At 36.4% G+C, this 27500-nt stretch overlaps 3 protein-coding genes and 1 long non-coding RNA gene across 11 annotated transcripts in view; 1 reads left to right on the top strand and 3 right to left on the bottom strand.

Moving 5' to 3' along the window:
* Positions 1-1355: 1355 nt before the first annotated feature.
* LOC143724451 (uncharacterized) lies at positions 1356-5792 on the bottom strand. The gene is made up of 3 exons (XR_013197380.1): positions 5678-5792; positions 3397-3453; positions 1356-1790 (listed from the first exon to the last, which is right to left on the bottom strand). It is a non-coding gene; the product is annotated as an uncharacterized LOC143724451 (long non-coding RNA).
* marcksl1a (MARCKS-like 1a) lies at positions 3982-7083 on the top strand. Its single transcript, XM_077217510.1, has 2 exons — positions 3982-4264; positions 5701-7083. Exons 1-2 carry the CDS (start codon positions 4193-4195, stop codon positions 6304-6306), a joined length of 678 nt encoding a protein of 225 aa, XP_077073625.1. The 5' UTR covers positions 3982-4192; the 3' UTR covers positions 6307-7083.
* Positions 7084-8470: 1387 nt separating this feature from the next.
* Positions 8471-13676, bottom strand: LOC143724448 (E3 ubiquitin/ISG15 ligase TRIM25-like). 4 transcript variants are annotated; one of them, XM_077217506.1, is made up of 8 exons: positions 13373-13676; positions 12046-12632; positions 11128-11223; positions 10617-10850; positions 10370-10526; positions 9936-9974; positions 9680-9731; positions 8471-9149 (listed from the first exon to the last, which is right to left on the bottom strand). In XM_077217506.1, the coding sequence occupies exons 1-8, from the start codon at positions 13431-13433 to the stop codon at positions 9119-9121; spliced, it is 1257 nt and encodes a 418-aa protein (XP_077073621.1). In that variant the 5' UTR covers positions 13434-13676; the 3' UTR covers positions 8471-9118. The 4 variants fall into 4 exon arrangements, with proteins under 4 accessions (XP_077073621.1, XP_077073624.1, XP_077073620.1 ...); XM_077217509.1 differs by having other exon boundaries at positions 12046-12674; positions 13373-13669; XM_077217505.1 differs by lacking the exons at positions 8471-9149; positions 9680-9731; positions 9936-9974 and having other exon boundaries at positions 9997-10526; positions 13373-13464.
* Positions 13677-14359: 683 nt separating this feature from the next.
* The window catches only part of LOC143724446 (tripartite motif-containing protein 29-like), a 42774-nt gene continuing 29633 nt past the window's right edge, over positions 14360-27500 (bottom strand). For 2 of the 5 annotated variants that reach the window (XM_077217500.1, XM_077217503.1), the window contains exons 2-8: positions 22167-22804; positions 21891-21986; positions 18750-18983; positions 18503-18662; positions 18151-18177; positions 17904-17952; positions 14360-17660 (exon numbers count right to left, since the gene is read on the bottom strand). In XM_077217500.1, the coding sequence (XP_077073615.1) occupies positions 17906-17952; positions 18151-18177; positions 18503-18662; positions 18750-18983; positions 21891-21986; positions 22167-22804 (1202 nt within the window). In that variant the 3' untranslated portion in view covers positions 14360-17660; positions 17904-17905. Of the gene's footprint in view, positions 17661-17903; positions 17953-18150; positions 18178-18502; positions 18663-18749; positions 18984-21890; positions 21987-22166; positions 22805-24611; positions 24674-25603; positions 25705-27500 lie in introns of those variants that run through there. The other 3 variants (XM_077217502.1, XM_077217501.1, XM_077217504.1) reach the window with 3 other exon arrangements.

Here is a 27500-nt window from a genome sequence, read left to right as displayed (position 1 = left end):
TGACCACATCCCAAGATTTGCACTGTTGTCACCAATGAAAATGCCGATTGGATATAGCAGCCCGACCGTGACTATTACCTCTGTGGAGCTCCTGATGAACAGTTTTGGTGGAAACAGGAGAGTTGAAATGTGGATTTAATTCTGCTGGGAGTTGGATTTTGTATGGATGATACGGGTTAGCCCCTGGGCATCATTTCAGACAGATTCCTTTAGCGTCGACAGTTACTCCTGTTGGATGGTGACATTACCCTGATACCATATAGCTCTCGATACACCAAAACGACTTGCTGTCCTGGTCACAGATGAGCCAGCGAGACACACACCAACAGTTTGAACACTGATATGTCACTCATTGTGTTGTGTGGATTGCAGAATACATCTGTGCTATTGCTCTGCAAATTGAACCTTCACACACTGCTCTTATGGAATGTGCAATCAGAAAAGATTGGCCATCAGGCCGCGCGCATATAGGCGTAAAAACTCCGATATATATATATATATATATACATATATATATATATATATATATATATATATATATATATATATATATATATATATATATTTGTCAAAATGTGCTGAAAATATTTTGATAGTTGCCTCAGAATTTTTGGATCCCTTTACATATTACTTAAAGAATTTGAGTGAAGTGTTTGTGATAGAGAGTACATGTAGATGTTTAGACTGCAGCTGGCACACTGACCCACTAACACTACAGCTCTACACTACACACATCTATACTGCAGCTGTTTGTCTCTCTCTCTCTCTCTCTCTCTCTCTCTCTCTCTGTCACACACACGCACACACACACACACACACACACACACACAAACACATTAGGTTTCCATGTAATATGAGGAATTTCCATAGACATAATGTTTTAACTGGTCTCTTCTAGCCCTAAACCCTATCCATCACAGAAAACTTTCTGCATTTATACATCTTCAAAAAACACCTTCTAATATGATTTATAAGCAGTTTTTGAAGAAGGACAAGGATTTCAAAGATTGCCATCTTTGTGACACACACACTCCATTTCTCTTTCCAAAGTTTCTGCCCCTCCCCCTCCATCCATCTATTCTAAATCCAACTCTTTTCTTAAGAAAAGTCCCCCCACACACACCTTAAGAAAAGTCCCCCCACACACACCTTAAGGAAAGTCCCCCCACACACACCTTAAGAACCCCCCCCCCAACCCACACAGCTTCTTGTAGTCATGCTTGAGTTGGAAGAATCTGTCTACAATTGCCATGTCTAAAATTAAAGAATAGATTAAGTTCAAAACTGTATTAGTTTATCCAAAAACAAAAATAAATCATTGACTACTATCACAAGCTTTTGAACAGTAGTGTATCTTTTGCACTTCCTCATTATTATCTCACTGCGACTGGATGGGTTAAATTTCTTAACAGCCAAATGTCATTGTGTTGATATGTTCCATGTAAGTGCATGTCTTTTTCTACAAAATTTCTTTGTAAATTTCATGAACATGCTGCTCTTTCTTGAGGATTTTGTTCCACCTCCACCCCTTCTGTTTCCCTGTCGACCCACCAGGCCGTGGGGTGAATTACCCAGCAGCCCCGGGGGCTCATTTCCCTGCGTGCAGACGGTGTTGTGCTGAATGACAGCAGGGATCTTTGGGTGGCGAACACATTCCACACATACCGGAGGCGGGGGGTCAGGGGCGCTGAGTGTCATCATCACTGCAGTGGGTGGGGCATCAAAACCATGTGCCGTTCCAGCACTTCTGTTCCAGGTTCAGGCTGACTTAAGCCGAATCCACAGCGTCTCTATCACAATATCAATTAGCACGGAAAATTATTTTGTTTCCCTCAGACAAAAAAAAGTGCATGCATAATAAAGCATTTATAGCAGAAGTACAGTACTTAATATGTGTTTTTTGTTAGGTATCACATCCAGATACATCCAGCTCATATAGTATGATATAGTGAAAGTATGGATCTCACACTTCAGGAGGCCCAAATTGAGCTAAAATATGCAATTTGGTGTAGTTTCTGATATTTATATTGCCAAAAAGTAAGATGAAATTCTGATTGCTTGTAGTGTAAATCAATGAGATCTTTGTAACCGTTTAGCAGACTACCTATATAAAATGCATATAAATATCAATTGTTATATCTGCCATTTCTATATCTTATTAAGACAATATTTAAATGCTTAGTTTTATTATCAAAGCTCTGTAGTTTTTATTTTGGGGGGCAAAACATAAAATGCAATACAATGATGATTGAGAGACGAACAAATAATCCTTCCTTAAAAGCCTGATGGATCATATTTGATACATTTTAACATTATATATATATAAAAAAGGTTTTATTAATCAAGTAAAGTTGCTTCTGTCCAGTAAATGTTCACCTTGAAATATTAGTAATATATTGAAATATTACTGATATGTTATCTATTTTTATTTTCATTTATTTTATATATTTTCATTTTTTAATTTTGTTGTCTATTTATATATTGTGTATTTTTTTTTTTTTTTAATCAAATTCCTTGTATGTGTAAGCATATTGGCAATAAAGCCTTTTCTGATTCTGATAACATAAAAGTTATTCTTACGTTTACTTCATTCAAAATTTCACTGCAAAAAAGCCACATGAACCATGACCTGTGGACATATAGAATTACACAAAAAGGCCTTTTACTTGCTAAAAATGGTATCAAGTATCAATCAGACACAGAAGGCATAATTGTGTACAACAGGTTTTTCATGTTTAGATCATGTTGATAATTTAGAGGTATTTGCGTATCAAATATAATACAGTAGTGGCGGTTTACTGTTTTATTCCTATTTACATATGCTTCAAATGCAAAATGTTTGTGGGTTTTAGGCTTCGCTCATTTTGTCGGAAAAAATGCTTCTCAAGTGTAATCTGTTTTGCTGACCATCAATAAATCATCTTATGTCTATGTATTTTTATCTGTTGCTACGCAACTGCAGGGGTAAAAACAAAAGCTGCCATGCACTCATCTATAGTGTTCACTGGAATGGGTTTCTCAAATCACACAAGTAAGGTCATAATAATATCACACAAATATGGGCCGTAACACGGTGGAGGTGTGAATGCATAAACCATAAAAAATAAATAAAAATGGCTCACTCCTGATATGCTTTAACAAAGAATTTCAATTAAATATAGACATTGAAAAACACATTCTGGTCAAACTACAGTTACAGCTTGATTGTTTACACAACGGCAAGAAAAGGAACAGAACGGAAGAGCTAACATTAGCCATTGCTCAGTGAGGGATTGAGAGATCAGCTATCTTTTAAAATGCTGATATTATCAAACCAAATGTACTTTCATTTTACAGGACGGCGTGTTTTTGCAAACCAACATCACAGAATCCATTCATTCCATTGCTGATACTCACTGATGATCAAAATGATGCCACTTCCTGTACGATGATGTCATCAAATGACTGGCTTTTCTATAGGATGAAACCATAATAGAAAGAAAGGAAAAAAATATATAAATTCATTAACGATTAAAACAAAATGATTAAAAAAAATCATGTTTAGTTTAATAAATTTAAACTAGATCAAGTAAAAATAAAGAAACATCTAGAATATTAATAAATTGCCCATTTTTAATTGCCAAGTTAATGCAGCATGACAAATGACATCGGATTTTACCAAAGTAATGAAATAATTTAATACTCATTCCTATGTTCGCTTCATTTAATACTGTGAATTTACATTTTTAAAAATGTGTTTTATATCTCATCTTATAGACAAATGATGAGGCTGTGAATACTGTACTGTTCAAATAATTATAAAATGTCCAATAAAGCTCCTAATAACAGTAGTGCATCCATCCATCCAGTGGAGTAAAGCTGAAGCTCTACAGGAGTGTGTTTGAAAGGGGCAGATGAAGCTCCAGCCCTCTGGTGCAGATTGGGCAGCGTAGCTTCTGGGTGGAGTCACACAGACAAATACTCACACTTGTAGCTGTGAAACTCTTAGTTTGCTCTCCTCGCAGAGCCGTGTGGATTTACTACCAGAAACCAGCCTTTATTTCTGTCTGCTGAGCACAGCAGTTCAAAACACACACCAGGAATCTAAGCGCTCGCTCGCCCTCTCTACTGTGTGGGTTTGAATTTAAGGACCCTCTGGGTATTTTCTGCCTTTATTTTCATTTTTATCTCTTTGAAGAAGACACAAAGGAGGATGGGTGCTCAGTTGACTAAAGGTGAAGCTACAGTGGACGGAAAAGCCGTGGCTGATAAAGCCAATGGTCAGGTGAGGATCTATTCCAAGCACTTTTATGACTGATCGAGCAGCTTTCTGATACATTTGAAATGGCATCTTACCAATGATTTTTCCCCATTTTATTGATCACATTTATCTAACAATTAGTTTTTAACAAATTCATATTGGAATTTGTGGTCATTTTTTTAAAATAATCCAATTGGTTATGGCGACAATAAGCTATCATCTCAGTACCGAAAGAAGATTTTGAGTTGATGGCTTTCGTAATTTTGTGAGTTTAGGGTAGAAAATCTGTATTTAAACTCTCTCTCTCTCTTTGATTTGTTTTTAAGGATTGTGTTTTCTGAGACCATATTTTAGTTGCTTTAGCTAGTTATCAGGCAGACTCTGTGGTTGTGTGCTGGCACTGAAACTGGCAGTAACCCGAATGGAGAACAAAAGGTTGCAGAGCTGCATGCAAATGATGCAGAGCGCTTCTGCTGATCTGCAAACAATGCAATGCATGAGTGTGTGAATGCATGGACCATTCCTCTGGTACTTCATTAACACTCATTCTATCCATACCCCTTAATGCATATGCACCCTTCCCCCTCCATATGTAATGAGAGAGCTCTTCTTTTTATTAATTAACTAAATGTATTATTTCACATGCATCTTTATGTGTGTGATTTAAAGACCCCAATAATTGAAACGAGATAGTGACCATATCTCAGGGCTAAAGTGCTCGGTTGATACATCACCTGAATGGCCGAATTCCAGTAAATGTAAAAAAAAAGGAGGTGTTAAAGAGCCAGATATCGTTTTAAATGCCATCTTCGGTTGCTGTCTCCCTTTTCTTTGTTCTGTCTGGCAGTGGCTGGTTTTCTGAGCTGTAGGTGATATTTAGTGGAACACCGCCCCTAGCGCACGCAGTGTGTAATTACACGATGTTAAACTGCGTGTTGCTTCGGTTTTTAATGTAATGCAGCAGTCCTCTGTCCTCACATTCTTTTCTGCCTGAAAAACAGTATTTTCTAGGTATTCACTAACATGCTGTAATTAATATCTAATTTGAAATATTTTAGGGGTTTGTGATGGGCAGATTGATCTTGAAATCTCAATTCTTCTGATATTTTTGTATTGAGAGGTCTAATTCTATATTGAAGTGTTTTAACTATTGATTGTATTATTTATTTATAAATAACAATAGCAGTATATATATATACACACACACACACACACACTATATGCTTTGATGCTATACTTGGTATTGGATCAAAATAAAAATGAGTGCGATCACTACAGGTTAAAATGAAATGCTTTAATTATTTTTGCTATAAACTATACTACAAAGCAGCAAGCATTTCATACTCACTATAACTATAAAAACAAGCATTTGCCAGCATAACCCCTTTGCTTTTTTCTGTCTCTGTGTGTGTGCCAAGATGCATTTGGCTTATCTACCCTGTTTCTGCTTATCTCTTCAGGAAAATGGCCATGTGAAAACCAACGGCGACGTTTCCACCAAGCCAGATGGAGAAGCCGTGGCCGCAGATGGAAACGGAACCGCGGAGGTTTCCAAGGAGGAGGAGGTCGAAAAAACGGAGGCGGGAGACGGGATTGAAGCCGCGCCTGCTACCGAGGGTGAAGCCACCAAATCCGACGGGGAAGCTCCAAAGGAAACCAAGAAGAAGAAGAAATTCTCACTGAAGAACTCCTTCAAATTCAAAGGTATTTCCCTGAAGAAGAACAAAAAGGGAAGCGAGGAGGCAGCAGAGAGCGCGACCGCAGCCACGCCCACAACCGAAGACAAACCCGAGGAGAACGGCCAGGCTGCTACCGAGACCAAAGAGGAGGAGCCAGTGGAGGAGGTGACCAATGAGACAACGGCACCTGAGGTGGAGGCGGAGCCTAAAGCAGAGGAGCAGCCTAAAGCAGTGGAGGAGCCTAAAGCAGAGGAGGAGCCAAAAGCAGAAGAGCCCGCCCAGGAAACAGAAGCCGCGCCCACAGAGGAAACTACGAAATCTGACGATAGCCCCGCCCCTGTTGAAGAGACCACGCCCACCACAACCTCGGACCCGGCTACAGAGTGACCTCACTTCTCTGTGGCAACCTAGACTGTTTATCTTTATCCTTTTTTTTCTTTTCGAGATTGAAATATATATATATATAAATATATGAGACTTGAGCCACAATCTTACAGTTACAGCAATACTACAGAGTATCCAAGTTCTTTTACCACCTTTGCTGATAACGGTCACTATTCAGTGGTGTGTTCCTGACCCGTGCCAGTCCATGGTGCTGCACGTCAAGAGCTTTGTTGGGAATGGGGCCTGTAATGGTCTGTGTATGGATTGATGACTGATGGATTTTCCACCTCAGAGGAAAAGCAGCGGATGGAAGAGCGTGGCTCCCTGTTCACAAACTTTTCAGTCATTTTTCTCTTTTAAACTTCATCAGATCCTTGATTTTTCAGGGCTGATGAGTGAAATGGCAAATTGTCCTCTTAGGAGTTGGTTAAAGGACAATGTAAAACTACAAAAAAAAAACAATTTTTTTTTTAAAAAGTGTTTAAATAGCTCTACATTCCAATTTTTAGCCCTGAAAACTGTAGGGAGTCAGAAGATCTGGGCGAGTGAATATAGGTTTTAGTCTTAGTCTGTTTTTAATGATGCTTTACAGTTTTAATCAGATCTAGCTACACATTTCAAACTTTACGACAAAGGGGAATTAAACCACTGCTTTTATCAAATATATATTTTTGTTCTGTTAAGTCTCTGTACATACATTTTCTGACTCTTTATTTTGCTAACATTTCCAAGTGTTAATAAGATGTTGTACGATTAGGCCAAATAAATGTTTGACCCCCATTGTATTTGTTTTTCTCATTTTTTTATATTTTTATATTAAGAACAATATCAAACACCTTCATTATCACAAAGATGTTTTGAATTGAACAAAGAATAGAGATATTCTGACATTCAAGATCTTTCAGACGAAAAAAAAGGGAATGTTTCCGGGTTAAGAATGTTAGTTCATTTTTTGGCGAATTAAATTATTTCCCTCATATTGTATGCATTCATACTTCTGTGGAACAAAAAATATATAAAAAAAAGATATGATCAATGAGTTATGACAACATGTTTTTACATTGCTTAAACATTAAAATAAGTCAAGCGATTTTGAACTTTTTTATTAAGTTATACAAGATTAACTAGTTTTTTAAAGTTAGTTTAATGTAATTTAAGTTTAAATGACTGAAATATTCAAGTTGCAATTTTTTTAGTGTATAAGGTCTGTTTTTTCCCCAGCATTCTTCAGAATATCAGCTCTTGAGTTCCACAGAAGAAAGCAAGTCATACAAGTTTGGAATGACATGAGAACGTTAGAATTTACTATAAACGATGATAGCCTTTTACAAGCTTTCCTCAGTGTTTTGATCAAGATTGGTGCTTTTTCTTCATGGCTCATTCCGTCAGGATTTCTTCTCTTTATCAATAAGCTGCTCGGGTAAGTCAAATAAACACCCCATAAAAGAGTCCAAAAGCAGCAGGAACAAACTTCAGATGCTGGAGTTCTAGAAGGTGTACAAGTTAATAACTCATCAGTCTTTTCTACATCTGATGCTTCCTGCAGATGTAATACTATTAGTATTGTGGAGTTTATTTCGTAATGACTGTTAAAATTAATTGAACGTTGATATTCCTGGTAATTAAGTGGAAGTCCACTTTGGGATAGTTCACCCTAAAATGAAAATGTTGTCATCACTCACTTGAGGACCGTTCAACCTGTCAACTCTCTGGCTACCAACATTCTTAAAAATATCTTCCACACATCTTCAACAGAAGAAAGAAACTCATTTAGGTTTGGGATAAAATAAGGCTGAGTGAATGACAGAATTTTCCTTTTTGGTTGAACTATCAGTTAAAAGTGTTTTACCCTTGCGTGCAGATTACAACACCAACACAACAAACATTAAATATATCACTTTCTCGAAATCCGTGAATGTGGAGTATCTTGTTCTTTATCTTGAATTGTATTTTGTTAGTACTAAATACAGCAGGGAATGGAGTTGAAATGGATTTGTGATCACACTAACCCTCACCAGTGTGTCCTCAGAGAGAGTGTTGACCTTCTGCTGGGTCAGGCTAGTTACTGCATTTTTATGGGGTGTAACGTCTGAGTGGAATTATTGAACGTGATTTACCCAAGTGAAGTTCATTCAAATATGCAAGAAAAAACAGCTAAACAGTCCAATTGTTACGGAGATATTTTTAATTTTCCAAAGGCAAAAATGGATATTATGCGACATATATACACTTTTTTTTTTCAATAGTTCCTGAGTTAAAGTAAAAAAAATATATACATTCCTGTATTATAGCACCACATTAAGGCTGACTTTTACAAAATTTGAAGACACAAAAACAAACATGATATATTTATATTATCTTATAATTATTTGTGGGTTATACTCAAATCTAATTATAATACCATTATTATCTGCTTACTATTGAAATAGCCTACCAGTTGAAATTTTAGCATTTCATTTGTTGTTGATTTGTACAGATGATCTCTGGACAAATGAGTTTGTTTTCACACATGTATAACAAAGAAATAGCAGGCTGAATTTCAACTTCCATCATCAAATGGTTGCAGAATTATGAGAACATTTCTGTTATAGCACCACCTAGTGCTGGAATTTGACAATATTTTGTATGGCACCTCCAAACATTTAGGTTAATTAGTCAATGAGCCATTCCAAAAAATCCATTGTTCTGTTCAAATGTTTTTTAGAATTATCACAAAATTTACTGAGTAACTGAGCAACAGTTTTATAGCCATTTAAGTATTATGCTAATGTAATCTACCCATTCAGTAACAATGTCCTTTGGTAGATGCAGTCTATCATTCCCAATCCGAATCCAAATCCTCGTCACTGCAATCAAAGTCATATTCAAACAATCATATTTTTTAGAAATATGTTTTTACATAGAAAATAGTAGTTGCTAAATCAACTACAGAAAATGTGCATACAGATATGATAAAACACTAAAAACTGACAAACAGTCTGTAAAAATGGATGTTTCACGTTCAAGGGTTAATTAAACACAAAGACATAATCACAAAACAATTTAATATTATATGAATGTACTAATTTTCAGCATGTACTTTGCTGAAACCTTATTAACTACATTACATAGTGGAAGAATTGATTATTAAAATATTATTTATTTAACCTTTGTGTCTTTTCTCTTATTGCTGTTTTATTAAAGCAATAAAACAATTAAGGCTGTGTGTTAGAGTGAACATGTCTTAGACAAGCTCTAAGTGATAATACATGGAAATATGACAGGAAATATCTATGATTAATAAAATATCTCAGCCACTGCAATCACTTTTTTAAAGAAAAAAGAAAAAGATTAGAAAGTATAATAAGTGTGGTTTGAAATTCATAAATTCACTTACGAATCCATCTCCTCCAGCAATATCTCCTCCAGCAACAGATGCCAATCTCGATCTAAAAAACCCCCAGAAAAACATGCATGTCTCAGTGAGTAAAGGACTCAAACATTACAGTTATTTGCTAAGTATAATGTGAGCATCTTTGAATTCCTTGATGAGTATTGATTGTTGAAACAAGAACGACCTATGGCCTATAGTATTGAATGATGTTAAGTCAAAAAATGTGTGTTTGCTTTTTCTGATAGAAAGGTGTACTTACTGCTATGGATCCTTTTTTTAAATATTTGGACATCAGCAACTATGAAGACAGATATACAATTTTCACTTATGTGGGAATTCGCTGCATCAGTCAGATGCATGACAATGTTATACAACATTTGAGGAACAGTTTTCAGTCCACACTCCCACAGCAATGTGACTTCACCCATTTATATCGTTATAACTTTATATCTATATATAGTCTGTCTCCAATGTTGTGGTGAATTTAGCTGCCAATAAGCACTCCATCTCAAACTGTTCCATTATATAGTTAGATTTATTTATAGATTAAGTTGAGACAACACACTGTACTTTTTTGTTTGCTTACTTTAATGTATTGCATCAGGCCACTCGGCAGATTTGATACGGATGAAAAGTTGGGTAAAAATGGAGTACTTTTAAAAAGCAGAATAGTTCTTGAAATTGTTATTTCACCTGTCTTTGATACTCTGCCCATGTGTTCTTCACAGAGTTTGTGCAGTTGCATCTTCAGGTGGGATACAGATTTCTCTACATTCTCAAATGTCAGGATGTCATTAATCTTCCTGGGTGAGGCTTTACGCTGACTGAATGTAGAACAGGAAGCGTAATTCTGTAATTGGATATAAAAACAATACCTTTCAAACAAGAATCAACACAGAATAAATGAAAAGAAAATAAAAAATAAAAAAAATAGTTTTACCTGGAAGAAATAAACGTGATCCTCAGTACGTAAAAGTGGCTCCACTTTACAATTCTCCTTGTGTAGTTTGACGATCTCCTCCTCCAGTCTCTGTATGTGATTCTCTGCATCTCGTACTTCCTTGTTCTCCTGAGCTCGGATCTTCTCTCTCACCTCGGCTTGCATGTTCTGAATGGAGCGGATGATCTCGGTGAAGATTCGGTCACTGTTCTCCACTGCTGCCTGTGCAGAGCGCTGTCACAACACACAAAACACTTTTCAAACTCCTGACACATTGACAGATCATATACAGTAGCTAAAACATACAATGTGAGTGCGATATTTGATGTTAAAATACTTTCTCCTATCTATAATCCTTTTCCTCAATATGCAGAGTAAACTATAAGGTAAGCCATTCATTGGTTGATGTCCTAAAAAGTGTAAAGACAGAAAACATAACTGTGCAGTACATACATTTATGCAAATTTCAAAAATATTCCTGCAGTTATGCATCACAGCTTAATGAGCATACCTTGTGAAAGTTTAAATTTTTCGTACACTGCTGAATCTCCTTGTGTATGTCATTGGTTTGCCGGATGAAATCCCTCTTTTTTATTTTCAGTTCCCCCTGAGGAAGAATTCACAACCAATAAGAATCCTGTTCTTTATGCAAGCAGTTTATTTGTATTTGTACATGAATCTGCTGTTCATTTTCTTGGTTTGCAATATAAAATTACTTAAATTTTATATATATATTTTTTTTTTTATTACACACACACAGAGCTCTGAAAACAATTAAGAGACCACTGCAAAATTAGCAGTTTCTCTGGATTCGTTATTTATTTGTATCTGTTTGGTTTCTCTGGATTTGTTATGTATTTGTTTGAGTGAAACAAACATTTTCATTTATTCTACAAACTACTGACAGCATTTCCTCCAAATTTCAGATAAAAATAGTCATTTAGAGCATTTTCTTTTCTTACAGAAAATGACAAATGGTCAAAATAACGAAAAAGGATTCATTTTCAGACCTTGAATATTGCAAAACAAGTTTATCTTCATTTTTAAACCACACAATACTAATGTTTTAACTTTGGAAGAGTTTAGAAATCAATATTTGGGGGAATAATCGTGATCTCCAATCATAGCTTTCAAGCTCCTTAGCATGCTCCCTATCATGTAGTTTGAAGTTGTTTAAAAATTAAGATAAACTTGTTTTCTTTGCATTATTCGAGATATTTTTTCATTCCTTTGACCAGATGTCATTTTCTGCAAATAAATTCTCTAAATGACAATGTTATTTATTGATATGTTGTTAGTAGTTTGTAGAATAAATCAAAAATATTCATTTACCTCAAACAGATAAATATAATAATAAATCCAGAGAAACTGCTAATTTTGCAGTGGTCTAATTTTTTTTAGAGCTATACATACACACATCTTACTGTACCTGTTTTTTTGCCATTTCAGCTGCAGCTGAGACGGTTTTATGTCCACTGTGCTGATTCCCCATACAAACTACACAAATACACTTCTGGTGCTTATAACAGTAAATCTCCAGTGCTTTATGATGGCGAGTGCAGATCTGATGCTGTAGATTTGGGGAAGCTTTTACCAGCTTGTGCTTTTTAAAAGCTTTAGACTCATAATGAGGACAAACATGAGTTTGGCAGTAAGAAGCCAAACAAACCAAACAAGACTTGATGGCTTTTAATTTTCTTCCTTTGCAAACATCACACGTCACATCTCCAGGTCCAGCTGGATATTCCTGTATTATTCCCTCTAAAATATCAGCCAGTACAGTGCTTCTGCTGAGAGCTGGTCTTTGGTTGAATGTGGTCCTGCATGTAGGACAGCTGTAAACGCCTCTATGAATCTCCTGGTCCCAGCAGCTCTTAATACAGTCCATGCAGAAACTGTGCCCACAGGATGTAGTCACTGGGTTCTTAAGCAGATTCAGACAGATCGGGCAGTTGAAATGATTTTCAGGTTCAAAGAGAGATTCTGCCATTTTGGTGCTTTCAAACCCAAGATTCACTGTAAAATAACAGCAGTTTGGAATCAGAATGGGTGGGGCTCCTGTACAAACATAACCAAATGAAAATTATAATATAATTATAAATGGCAAAAAAAAATCACTTCTGCACTAACTAAACATTTTCTGAAGAGTTCACTATACATCTGCACTATTCTGAAAAACATTATAGGCTACAAATAAATGTAAAAATCAGAAACGCATCGTATTCTTAAACATTCGCAAAAGGGCTTGCTAAACAAGTTCAGAACGGTACACGGTTTGGAAGATTTTATAAAGTTTATCATACATTTTTTTTTAGATATCCCTCCATCTAAATCTAATCTCTCCGTACTACTCTGATTTTATAAGTTAAAAAAGGTTTAAAACCAGTTTAGCCTCACAATTCTGAGGGGGGAGGTCAAATTTCTGTATTCCTCAAAATTCATATGAAGTAACAGCAGAGGAAAAAAGTCAGAACTGTGTGATAACACGTCGCAATCCCTTTCTTTTTCTTTTGAGGCGGCAACAAGCTTCCTTAGTGTAGACCTAGCCTACTACACACACAGCATCTGCACAAAACAATGCTGCCATATAACTTAACTTGCGTCTGCTGAGGTAGGCTACAGTACAGTACGGGAAATATCCTTTATTTGATTTTCACCAATGCACACAAACACACTTTTATTACTTCTGGGCACATAACCCCGTAATGTGTTTTTAAATTGAAATTTAGTTGAGTGCAGTAGAGAGACAGACTTACAACGCGGCTGGCATTTCACAGGTGCTGCTAGTGACAGTGAGTGCCTGACGATGATTTGCATAGAAGCAAAGCACTGAACGGAACAGGAAGCTTGCGTAGCGCGGTAAAGTTATGCTGCGTCCCAATTCGCATACTATCCGTCCTAAATAGTATTCGAAATTAGAATTAGTACGCCCCAAATCGTAGTATGTTGAAATGAGTGTTCCAAAGATACCCGGATGGTCTACTTTTTTCCGGTCAGAATCCGAAGTGCAGATCGATGCGCACTCTAACGGCTGATATTGCCCACAACCCATCGCGCGTTGGACGAGGATTCGATTAGAACTACAAACACAAGTGAAAAGTGTTAAAAAACTACAGACATGGAGGACGCGCGAGTCCGGTGGTTATGTAGAAAGGTTTAGATAAAGGGGTTTGAGTGGGTAATTATCAGTATCTAACATGACGAAAAATTATTTATTCAATGTTGTCTACATTATGTTGCATCTGCAGCAGCATTGTGAACTTTTGTAAAGATACGTTTAGCCATTAACTTTTAAATGCATCATTACATTCAAATTGCAAACACATGAGGAGAGTCACCGCATTAATGACCCACGGCTGCAGACCAAGGTGCCACAACATTTCTCTCCGAAACGGTAGGAAATTAAATTAGATTGAATGGAGGATTTTAACTGTGACAAGATGATTGACAGGGCAGTTTACGGTGGCTGGACGCACGCGACAGAGCTGTCCGTTAAAGATATCGAAGTAGTATGTCCCGAAGCTTGCCTACTCTTTTGCTACACACTCAAAAGTATGTACGTTTTCTTCACAAAAAGAGTACATACTTATAGGTCGTAGTATAAGTAGGCGAATTGGGACGCAGCGCTAGTTTGCTGCATATTCGCCTATAGGCTGCTAAAGGGACTGTCAGCAAATTCCACACAGTCAAAAAATATAAACGTCCAATCATTCATTCAAATGAACTATATTTACAAGGTTATAGTAAGGCAAGGCAAGGCAAGTTTATTTATATAGCACATTTCATACACAATGGTAATTCAAAGTGCTTTACATAGAAGAAATTAAAATAATCAAAAGAAATCAGAATAATTAAAACAGTTTAGAATAAAAGATAAAATACAGAAATAATCAAATGACATCAGAATAATTAAAACATAAAATAAAATACAGTGCAAACAGTCAGACAAACAGTGGCACAGTGCTCATTCACTAAATGCACAGTTAAACAGATGTGTTTTGAGTCTGGATTTGAATGTGACTACGGTAGGAGCACATCTGATCTCTTCTGGAAGCTCTAGTAAATGCCTAGTGGGCCGACTGACTTGCTGTATGCTATATGAGCCTCTGGCAATATCTCGATTGTACAGTGCAAGTTTTTTTTTCCTGAAATTTACCAAAAGGTTTTTTTCTTCATGTTCCAAAGGTTGTAGTACGTTCCTAGTGACCAGACTGACTTACTACAGGTGGAATTGCGCCAATACCTGCCTGAATGTAGGCTATTGCTGTATGTAAACAGTTATTTTTTTATAAACTACTGCAATTCACCAAAAGTTTTTTTCCCCTCCATGTTCCAAAGGTTATAGTACGTTCCTAGTGACCAAACTGACTTAGATTAACCGAGGTATTGGCACAATTTTACCAAGTCAGTAACTAGGAACGTACAGTATACTACAACTTTGGGGAAAAAAGAAAAACAACTTTCGGTGAATTACAGTAATTTTATTAAAAAAAAATTGTTAAAACAATTTAAACAATTTTTTTGAAAATTACTGTAATTCACCAAAAGGATTAATATTCCAAAGGTTGTAGTATACGTTCCTAGTGACCAGACTGACTTACTACAGGTAAAAATTTCCTAATGCCTTCCTTTCATGTTTCCCTCCCTTCTCTGAGACTGGCAAGAGCAGTTTCCAAATCCCCAGTATTCATCTTGGTGGATCTGTGTGCAGCTTTTGACATTTAACTGTTTTTCTATCCTCCTGTCAAAGTGCTCCTTCTCACTGATATTTTTTTAATGTAACGTTTAATGTGGGTTTTATCATGTATGACGTTGGCAATAATCAACATTTTGAGTGAGTGTGCAGTTCAACTCTTTACTTAGAGATATTTAAATACACATATGCCTATTATAAATGTGTCTTTTCTGTGTTCACACCATAGACTAAAAAAAAAAATAAGTTCACATATTTTCAATATCTACTGTAATGTTGCTCCCGAAATCATGTAGGTTTTAATGCAAGTAGTAAACAGGGTATTGATAAGAGGCCATCTCACGCAAGCTAAAGACTAGGCAACAAAAGGAAATTATTTTTGAAAGTGTGTAGAGAAGACTAGGGGAAGCTAAACCTTCACGTGGTTAGCTAGTTTGAGCCAGACAGAACATCAACCTGACCGTCAAGAACTTTTTGTCTCTCGAAATAAATTATAGACCCATCCATTGATATATAGAACTGAATGGATATCTACCTACCCTAGCTTTATCTAGCTAATAGCTTATAAATAATAAATGTTGCATCATTGCTAAACAATAACTTGTCTTTAGCAGATTATTTAACATACCTCAATTCGTGTCGCTGTACAGCCTCCACCTACTGGACGCATAGGGAACAACAGTGGCATAACACCGAAATGGTTTTAAAATTACAAAATATATTTTCTTTCCAGCTGTGTATTCTGAATAATAAATAGCCTACATATTTCCCTACTAACCTGCATCAGTCCAGTGCTCGTCTTCTCATTAACAGTGTTTTTCTCAAACTGATCAATTCATAGGCTACCTGTTATTTCAAAGGATCACTTGCACTATTCCAGTCTTTTAAAATATTTGAATGAATGAGTGTGAAGTATGTGCTTTAAACTTAACCATATTTAATCAATCTTAAACCGTGTTGCAGAGGATAGAGAATAAAGATTCGTGCATCAGGTCTCACACACTTTCATTCCAACACTGCGGACATTGGAAACACGTCAATATCGCAAAAACTACCATTTATAGCAAAAAAGTTTACGCTTGCATGAGATGGTTTTTCAGGCAATTCTAAAAATAAATATTTCGCATATATTTTATGCAAATCATTTCGCATAGCCTATATTAGCTGTTAAGAGTGTGCATGGATCTGTACTCCGGATTCTAACGTATTTATCCAGCATCTTTGGATCAATACTCATTTCATCATACTTGGATTTGGACAAATTTAGGAGGAATATTATGTGAATTGGGACACAGAAAACTGTCGTTTGCCATCAATGAATGTGCTCATTTACATATTCTTCAGAGTTATTGAATAGGGGCCAGTGAGTTTTAGTTTGAACAAATAAAAATAATTATAGACCAATATTTTAAGCCGGCATGAAATGAAGGCGCGATAGTATTTTCTTCCATGTGACGTATATTCAAAAGAAATGGCTTTTCGAACTAGATTTTTTTTTTACCATGGAACTTGATTTTGTCCATGGACAATTGATTAGATGGTTGTGGTTTGCTATTGGTGGATCTCATGTGAGTGACAGAGTGTCACTCGAAGATAAACACTCACTTCTAAGTGAAACTGCAAATGGTGCTCAAAGCTGATTGATCCAATTTCCCTTTGAGATCTTTTACTCAGAACATAACCTAACCTGGAGCAGGTTAGCCATGGAGCGCAAGTTATTATAGCTATGAACACCAATAAAAGCAGAGCCACTTTAATGGGGTTTAAAACCTAGGGTCGGCACAAACTAAACCGAAACCGACCTGGCCAGCCACCTAAACCGGCTTCATGGTTTAAGCCCCTGGTCTCTCGAACTACATTTTCTATTGAAAAGGAAGCCAGTTAAAAGAATTTCATTATTTGTTTGTAAGGGACTATATGGCTAAAAGTATTTTCTTAAGACATTCCTTTTCTCTGCAGCCTTTGGAACTATCTATGAGCAACAGTGTTTATTTGAACCGTCCTTGTGAATGTGTGTAATCTGATACATGTTTGGATTTATTGATCAGTGCTTTGAGGCAACATTTGTTGGTTTAAATGTGCTATAGAAGTAAATATAACTGGCTGACTGAAAAAGAAATTGTAAAGCTTTATTTGGAAATCCCACCTGTGTAATAGTATTTAAAGACATGTTACTAATTATAATATATAATCCTTAATGTAATAATCTAGTTTTACAAGGACCTGGATGCAGACCATCTCTAACTTTGGTGCTGTCACATATTTTATTTTTCTATAGGAAAGAATGATGATGTCCAGATGTTTTGAAGGGTCATCAAGGTATAGCCGGAAGCATCTGATCCTCAAAGCCCCTGCAATCAAAGTTCATACTTTAAGGAGCAAGCTTACATAAAATAAACATATACACATATATAATTATTTTTACATATATAATTATTATTACGTTCACCAAAGCTTCATTCATTTGGTCATTTATTTTAGGCCTTGTTTATTTAATGAACATCTCAGCAAATGCAATAAAAACTCACATTTTTGGAAAGATGATGTTTCCAACAGAAAAAGTGCAGTTACAATAACTTATTTGTAATAAATACCTTTACCAAAAATCCTCGTCAACCATCTCATCTTCCTCTGAGAGATCATCTATATTTTAAAAAAAAAATTAACCATGCATTAAGAGAACAAACTTGAGACAGTTAAGTGCTACAAATGATCAAGTCTAATGTGAGCCTGTTTGATTTCCGAAGTAGTGGATATTAAAATATTTTGCCACGGAGAAAACAAGAACTAAAGCATAAGAGAGTGGCATATAATATAATAATAGAAGAATGATGTACTTACCATCCTGGAATATTTGGACATCAGCAACTACAAACACATGTGAAATTACAATGTGAAATTTCTCTTGAATAAATGTATGATGAATAACATCATGATGAATATTATACAGCTGTTGAGGAACAGCTGAGATTTAAACTCATTTACAGTCAGCGGTCTTTATAATAGACACCTTATGGCATAATTTAAATCCGTCTGTCCCTTTAAGGCCAGACTGTCCACTTTCAGCCATAATAGTAATAACCCAGAGGTAGATATTGCTAAAAATGCAAGTTCAGCTCTTATTTACATGAATGGGGAAAGGCCGAACTGCCAAAAAAAAAGCATAAAACACAGTTGAAAATGTAATTTTTACCTTCGTATAATATTTCACGCATTTGCTCTTCACAGACTTCATCCAGTTGTCTTTTCAGCTCTGAGAGGGATTGGTTTACTCTCTGAAATGTCAGGTTATTAACATCCCTGAATGAATTGTACGGGACAACTCCAGAATAGAAGCAGTAGTACTTCTGCAACTGGAAGAAGAAAAAAAAAAAAGTTCTACAAAATGTCAGAATCAACAATGCAGCAAAAATAACCATCCTCTAGATATTTTTCACCACCTGGAAGAAATAAACTTGATTCTCTGTGCATAAAAGTGGCTCCACTTTACAATTCTCCTTGTGTAGTTTGACGATCTCCTCCTCCAGTCTCTGTATGTGATTCTCTGCATCTCGTACTTCCTTGTTCTCCTGAGCTCGGATCTTCTCTCTCACCTCGGCTTGTATGTTCTGAATGGAGCGGATGATCTCGGTGAAGATTTGGTCACTGTTCTCCACTGCTACCTGTGCAGAGCGCTGTCACAACACACACACACACAACACTTGGTCAACATTTTGGTAACACTTTACAATAAGGTCCCATTAGTTAATGCATTAACCATCCCAATAAGCATCTTAATGTTAGTTGAAAAAACCTGTTGTTGGTTGCTCTTGTTTGCTCAGGAAAATTAATAATATTTTTTTTGTGCAATTTTAGGCATTATTCGAAACAAATAAATAGAAAAGAACAAAGCGAGGAAGCACATCACAAGTGAAACATGAAACCTCAATCTGTATCCCTTATCTGTTATCCTTGACTTGGAAATCTGTTAATATACGTATCAAACTCTGAAGAGAATTTAAAAAAAAAATGTATTTGGTACATTACAGAAGAATACATCACAATCAAAGAAAACTTGAGGGATATACCTGAAAAGAATACAAAAATAAATAAATAAATAAATAATATATATATATATATATATATATATATATATATTTTTTTTTTTTTTTTTTTTTTTTTTTTTTTTTTTTTTTTTTTTACAGCCAACCAAATTTTACCCCTTCCAGGCTAAATTTTGAATTCCCAGGGATAGCTGAATGAATATGTTCCGCATCTACACCTAGGTATTTTAGAAAGGGGCCCCAGATCCGGTAGAATGTAAAGAGTTTCTCTTTTATAAGACCATGAGAGAGTTCCTCACTAAGTCCCAGTAAAAATATCTTTGGCCCTAATTGTACAGAACAGGAAAAAATTATACCCACTTCTAGACAAACCCCCACCCAGAATTGCTGAACCTTAAAACATCCCCAGAAGCAGTGCATAAGTGCTCCCTCTGCTATCTTGCATAGGCTGGATAAATTGGGGTTCATTTTGTGTCTGCGAACCAGAGTTATATGTAATCTGTGCAGCATTTTAAACTACATTTCCCAGGATGCATTGTCTGCTTAAATAAGGTGTCACACATACCATTCCCCAATCTGCTTTGTGTATTTCTTACAGTTTCCCATAGTCTTCTAACATTCTCTAAATTATCCTTGTTCGAATATTATAAAAACAGCTAAGTACTGATCGAGAAGATGACAGTTTGTTAAGCGGTTCCTCTATTGTAGACCGAACAAGGCCGCCTGGATAATCCTTTAGCTTTGACACAATGCTATGTATTTGGTTATATGTAAAGAAGTGCTTCCTGTCAATATTATACTTTGAAACAATCACTTATAACACAAATCCCTTGTTTCTTCCAGAGTGTTAGCCCATCACTCAACCCAGGTAGGAAATCTGGATTGTGTATAGGTGTGTATGGCGAGAGGTGTGTAGCATAACCCTTAAAGCATAAGCCATCCGCCACACTTTAATCATATTATTGAGAATTAAGTTGCCTTTGATTAAAACATTTTTTTTATTTCAATAATGTATTGATAAATGTTGAAATTAACATTAACTGAGAAAGTGCTTTAAAATATTTTTTTATTATTAGTTCGTTAATTTCTTTTATTGATCCATAATCTTTATTAATAGGCAGGATCAACTCTAATCTATGCCATTCAATGGTCCTACAGTGAAATTATGGAGGAACTAAAGGGTTTCTATTAGTGAAGTGAGTTTTTCTGGTTCGTCCCTGCTGGTAGTTCTGTAATACAGTAGCAACATCTGGCTGCATGCTGACAGACAATATTAAGTCTGATCTCATAACGAATAAATGCAAATCATTTTAGTCCCTTCTAAATAAAAAATGGAAATAACCTGCAGTTATGTATAGCAGCAGATTCCAAGTAAAATGTCCACTGAGTGACACCAAAAGCGAGTTTTATTTTCTCTCATTTAGACAAACATATCGCCAAATGATATCATCAAATGTTTCCAAATGCATTTGTTAGGACAGTAGAGATAGCAGGGTTCTCAAGTTTTATCAAAATCTTGGAGTGAGATCACATGCGGTTAGGGGAGGAGCCCCAATGGAGCCCCGCCCCCGCTTTTACCAATTGTTCATAATTAACCAGTCCAGCACAAATTGAAATAACAATAAATCGGATAAATGACAGAGCAATTCATCGCATCAAATATACTCCTTAATGTTATATTTCAAAATTTAAATATACATAAAAATTACAAAAATATAATAAAATTGTAAATATGATTTGACAGGATATAAAATATTACCCAGAATACTTTGCTTTAATAAATGTAGCCTTAATGTAACTAGAAAGACTATTAATACCGTATAATATATAATTTAAAATAAAATGAATACATCTTCATTCCTTCCCATACCCACTAACATTTCCCTTAGTTTCAGATAACGTAAGCTAGCCAAACGGAGCCAAAGCTTCTGTCCTGGTTGTAAGGTAGTTGTAGAGTTTTTGCCTGCATCAATAATAATGTATACGATGGGCTATATATTAAATGTTCTAGCCTAAAAATGTTAGACAAGCTTTCTTCCAACTTAGCTTCTCCATTACGACGTGTTCGCGCGATGTTGTTGGTTACCTAGTAATGAGCGTACGGTGGCCGAGAAAGTTCTGTCAACTTTCGTGTGTTCGCGCATCTACGTTGCCTAGTAACGAATGCAATCTGGCCGAGATACGTGCTGGCGGCAGGAAACTTCACTTTGTGTGCTGCGCCTCATATATAACGTTATATATAAAGCTTGCAGGACAACTGGGTTGGCATTGCCATTTCAGCGTGAGAAATACACGGTGTGGCGTGTGAGCGTGTGAACTGGTTGAATTGCGTGTGTCTCACGCCAATGCGTGAGACTTGAGAACCCTGGATAGACAGAAAACAATAAGATAGGAACAGGACAAGGAAAGGACCACTGACTTTATTTTAACCAGCACAATGATGTTGTTAGCATTCATCTGTTAGCAGCTGTTTGGCTATAATAGAACTTCAATTTCTCAACTTGTTCAACCCTCATTTTAGCGGTCAATAACACCTACCTTAAAAGTGATCACAGCTTTCTTGCACTGATGAACCTCCTTCTTCAAGTCAGTGGTTTTCTGAATGAAATCCCTCTTCATTATTTTCAGTTCCTCCTGTGGATGAATTCACAATCAATAAGAATCCTGTTCTTAAGCAACTGTTGAATACTGCAGAAAAGTTCTTAATCTAAAACTGGCCTCTAAGTAAAGGTTAGTAGAAACAGCTCAATGAAGTGCATGTAATTGAGAACAATCTTCATAAAGTATATATTAAATAAAATGACCTCATCTTACCTGTTTTTTTGCCATTTCAGCTGCAGCTGAGACCGTTTTATGTCCACTGGGCTGATTCCCCATACAAACTACACAAATACAGTTCTGGTCATTGTAGCAGTAAATCTCCAGTGCTTTATGATGGCGAGTGCAGATCTGATGCTGTAGATTTGGGGAAGTTTTTACCAGCTTGTGCTTTTTAAAAGCTTTAGACTCATAATGAGGACGAACGTGGGTTTGGCAGTAAGAAGCCAAACAAACCAAACAAGACTTGATGGCTTTTACTTTTCTTCCTTTGCAAACATCACATGTCACAGGCCTAGCTGGAGCATTCGGCTTCATTCCCTCTAAAATATCAGCCAGTACAGTGCTTCTGCTGAGAGCTGGTCTTTGGTTGAATGTGGTCCTGCATGTAGGACAGCTGTAAACGCCTCTATGAATCTCCTGGTCCCAGCAGCTCTTAATACAGTCCATGCAGAAACTGTGCCCACAGGATGTAGTCACTGGGTTCTTAAGCAGATTCAGACAGATCGGACATTTTAAATGATTTTGAGTATGAAAAAGAGATTCTGCCATTCTGGAGTTTTCAAACCCAGTGGACGATTCACTGTAGAATAATAGCGGTTTGGAATCTTTTGAAATCAGAACAGGTGTGGCTCCTGTACAAACATGACAAAATGAATCAATATTTCCTACTTCAAGTTTCAGAAAAATTCACTATATATCTGCATCATCCTGAAAAGCACTATACATACATTTAAAATTTAGAAACACATTTGCCCTCCTGTAAATACACCTTGCTGCTCAATTCTCAAAACATCACACAAGATCTTGACAAAGTTGTTGAGATCCCACATTATGTATGCCGTGTTGTCAAGTGGTACAAATGTTTTTTTGTGCAGAAAATGATCCCATAATTTACTCACCCTCAAGTCATCCTAGGACCTAGGTGTATATGACTCTTCTTTTGGGGGGGGGGGGGGTATGGGGGGTTGGAAGGGGTATCTGTGCGTCATAAAAGTACTCCACACAGCTCCAGGGGATTAATAAAGGCCTTCTGAAGCAAAGCAATTGTGTTTGAAATATCCATATTTAGAACTTTTTAAACTAAAAATAACTTCCGACAGACGTCTGTACACATCAATTTACGGCGAAAGAGTAACACTTGACCTTGACGTATTGACGAATGCAGAGGACACAACCAAACAAAACATCGATCACAAATTAGAAGTCTAAAATTAAAATTTTTAAAGAGAAATGTTGAAGGATTTCAATAAAAGAGAAGAGGAACTGGAGTTTGTTGCCCAGTCTTATTTGTTTGAACCACAACTTGCGTCAAAGCTTATGCTACATCCTACGCCATAAATGGGGGGGTTACTCTTTTGGCGTAAGTGGCTTCTGCCAGAAGTTATTTTAGTTTATAAAATTTTAAATATGGATATTTTTCTTACAAAAGCCCATCACTTTGCTTCGGAAGGCATTTATTAACCCTCTGGAGTCGTATGGAGTACTTTTATGACGGATGCACTTTTTCGGACTTCAAAATCAGAACCGCCATTGACTAGTATTATAAAGCTAGGAAGAGCAATGATATTTTTAATATAACTCCGATTAGGTTTGTCTGAAGGAAGAATGTCATACACCTAGGATGCTTGAGGATGAGTAAATCATGGGATAATTTTCATTTTTGGATGAACTATCCCTTTAAGGGTGCTTTCACACTGGCTGTTTAATTCGAAACAGGGTGCGGTTCACATAAACCGGTAATGTTAAAGTTGTCATCATCATGCAGACCTGTGAGACCACCAGGAGGAGTTCGTCTATGTGTTCGGTTGCACTGGAAGTTCTAGAACTGTGGATCGATTTGCGTGAATGTGAAAAAAAAAAACTCAAACATGTGCGCACTTGTTCAGGAAGTAAAGTAGCCTGGGCATCATTAATTCAACAAAATAATGTAGGGCATTGTAGTTTGATGATACAATCGAAAGTGACTGTAGTGTAATCGTGCAGAGTGAGTGGAATCAGCTTTCTCCTCAAAAGGAAGAAGTCTTTGCAAGTCTTCGAGGGACGCACGCACAGTAAACTCTTGTGTCCTTTACTTTGCAGCGCATAACAGCACCAAATTAATACTAATAATAAAAAAACGAGTTCTGTTTTCTATCATGCGATGTGCACGTTTGTGCACATAAAATGCACGAGGGTTCGATGGAATCAAATGAGTGTGAAACCAGATCAACGCTGCTGTCACACTGGACAAACCGAAGGTAACGTTAAACGTGCCAGTTATATAACACAGCCATAAAATCTCTATATGGGGGCAGGCCTAACTTACACTAGAGTGAGGAAACATACCTTTAATTAAAATTTTCACTGAACGTTATACACTCAGTCTCAAACACCCCGTAATGCGTTTTTTTAAAATATAGCAGTTTAATTCATCCTAAAATACAGTAGAGTTAGACTCACAACTTGAATGGCATTCCACGGGTGTTGGTTTAACTTCGCGAATCACCGTCAGGTATCAGTCAACCGCGTTAATGAGCAAATGACCATTTGGAAGCTGACGTCACAGCCACGTCACTGCAGTTGCGCGCGCAGAGAACAGGGGTAGCAGATTCGAATCCAAGTTTTTTTGGAGTCGACTCCACCGGAGTTGTCGAATCGACACCATATACTTTTCATCAAAAAGGGTCAGGAATAATTTAGGCTACTGTTTAATTAACATTTATTTAAAACTGCAGTCCGTAGCTTTTGGCACTCTAGCGGTTAAAAAACAGAACTGCATGCGTCTTGCAGAAGAACAATGTAGCCGAGTTACTTTCTCTGTTTATGCCAATGACGAGTCAGTGGTACGAACCGAACCAGTCTAAAATAGTCCGAATATAAACTCTTAATATAGGTGTAGTGATTCAGAATAAGACAAAAACACGGTTTGGAAAATGGATTCATGATGTAGCCTACTCGCTCATTATATAGGCTACATTTTGTACAGTTTAAACACAAAAAAGGTTACGGACTGCCGCTTTAAAGTAAAAGTTCTTCTACAAATTGCATTAGCTTATAGCCTAAACACAGACTTTACACACTTTCACCATACATTTTTGCTGTTTTAGTCACTGCAACTTCCCGAACACACAATAAAATTAAATAGGTTCATCCCAAGCATATGCAGGCTTAATGAATTTATGCATTCCGCAATTAATTGGAATGCTACATTTTTATTACCTGTATCCGCAGTGGCATATCATATCATACAAACAGGTAGGCGGATCATCACAATACTGTTGAATGAGCCTAACTTGCATTGAACCTGGAATATTCTTTTAATCAATATATATGGGGGGGGGGGGGGGGGGGATCCTGAAATATGTACAATTTTTACATGATAAACATCTACCAGATTCTGCAAAGGGGGTGAGAATCTTATGCACCCAACTGCATATATTCTGTCTACGTACCTTAGATTGAAGAACCCAGGCTTCTGTGTATGTTAGACTACGTGGCATCTCATCTTGTCCACTAGATGGCAGCACAGTCCGGGTTTTGCAGTGATTCTTTCCTATGCACCTCTTAAACATTACACAGACCACATGCTCCACACATGACCTCTTTTATGAATACAAATCACCAGTAAATGACACATTTAGTGCCTGTCTCAAGTTCCCACAATTCTGGGTTGCTAGATTTCGATACTAAATCACACTCATAAAGTAGAGTTCACGTGGGAGATCAGAGCATGCCTGTAAAGTAACATCCATTTCTTGTCTAAAAAGTACAAATCAACATGCTCAATTATTGATGAAATAAGCACAGATTTCTGTGAATTAGACCTGACAACATTGCACATTTAGGAATAGCTTTATGAATGCGCTGGTTGACTGATTGTACGGAATCCAGATCAGCTTCATCCATATCAAAACAGGAGGGACGTGGCGTCGTGTTCAGGCTATCAGCGTGCAGATCTATCACGACACCTCCTGTTGTGTGCTTTATCTGTGGATCAATGTGAGGCTCAATGGGTAACCAGTAACTGCATGAACGCACACTGACTCAGAACACTGAGCACCATCATGAATAAACTTATTTTGATGCTGCTCTTTCCTTCAGATATGCTCAATTCATCATTCAATGTCTGGAATAACATGCTGTATGAACACAAATGTCTCAAAGACATTAGAGCAAGATACTTTTTTTAACACATGTTTGAAAAACCCTGCATTTATTTTAAAATATATATTTTTTAACATTATAAATGTCTTTACTGTCACTTTAGATCAGTTGAATGGTTCCTTGCTGAATAAAAGTATTAATATCTTTAAAGTCTTACTGATCCCAAACATTTTTATGGTAGTGTATGTCTTAATATTTTGGATTCAATTTTAAACTCAAAATTATAAATATAAAATCATAGTTTGTTTTACACCTTTTGGTTATGCCATTTTGGTTACTCTAACATGAAAAATTATAGCAGATTATTAAGAAATATTCCATGTGTTTCTTTACTTTTTCACTTGAGATTTCTCAAAAACATTTCTTCCTGGGAATATATTTTTTAATTGTATTTTCCCCCCTGTGTCCTCAGTATCATTTTCCATTTTTTAAAAATTCCTTTTAACTAACAAAAGCCAGTGTCCACAGTGAAATTACAGGAAGTAACATTACTTTTTATGGGAATTAACTAAGAGGTCAAGGTTTGGCTCTTTATTAACTTTATTAACCAACTTTACCTCTTTAGAATATGTTCGGCATGTTCTTTTTATTCACAATGAATCAAGTTAAAGTGCCTGATCAAAGCAGATTTTTGAAAGTCTGGTAAATGTTTTTATAGCAATACTTCTTTAATTACAACTCAAACATAAAGTTCAAAAAGTACTTCATAACAGAAAAGACCCATTTATAAATATACAGCACAGTGAATATAAAGGTATCCTGTCTTCATTTTCTAGACAGGCCTGAAACATGCAAACTCAGGGGAAAGACACAAACACAGACTACAGTAATTTCTCCCACAATGTTTCCACAGGCATATCATCTTAACACACCTAACTCGGTAACCCATTAAAAAAAGCAGTATGCACAGCTGGTTTAAGTAACTTAAACCCTTAATGTAGAAAAAACTATTTTAAAAATGTGATTCATAGTGATTCAATGTTGTTTCAGATGCAGATGGAGCTCCAGGAGCAGTGAATGGGACCAACAATTACTAAACACTCATAAAAACGACCTTGATGTAAATGAGGTATGAGGAGGCCCTTCTAAAACAGAATATCTACTTGCTGTTTTATTCGACAATATAAATTCCCAGCCGACAATACAAGTGCCAGGGTGGGCTGTGCGTGTTTCACTATGAGAGCC

The sequence above is a fragment of the Siphateles boraxobius genome, unplaced genomic scaffold, assembly GCF_051911475.1.
Source record: "Siphateles boraxobius isolate OS27281-9 unplaced genomic scaffold, OSU_SipBor_1 73, whole genome shotgun sequence".
In the NCBI taxonomy this organism is placed as follows: Eukaryota; Metazoa; Chordata; class Actinopteri; order Cypriniformes; family Leuciscidae; genus Siphateles; species Siphateles boraxobius.
This window is presented reverse-complemented; position numbering and strand designations above follow the sequence as displayed.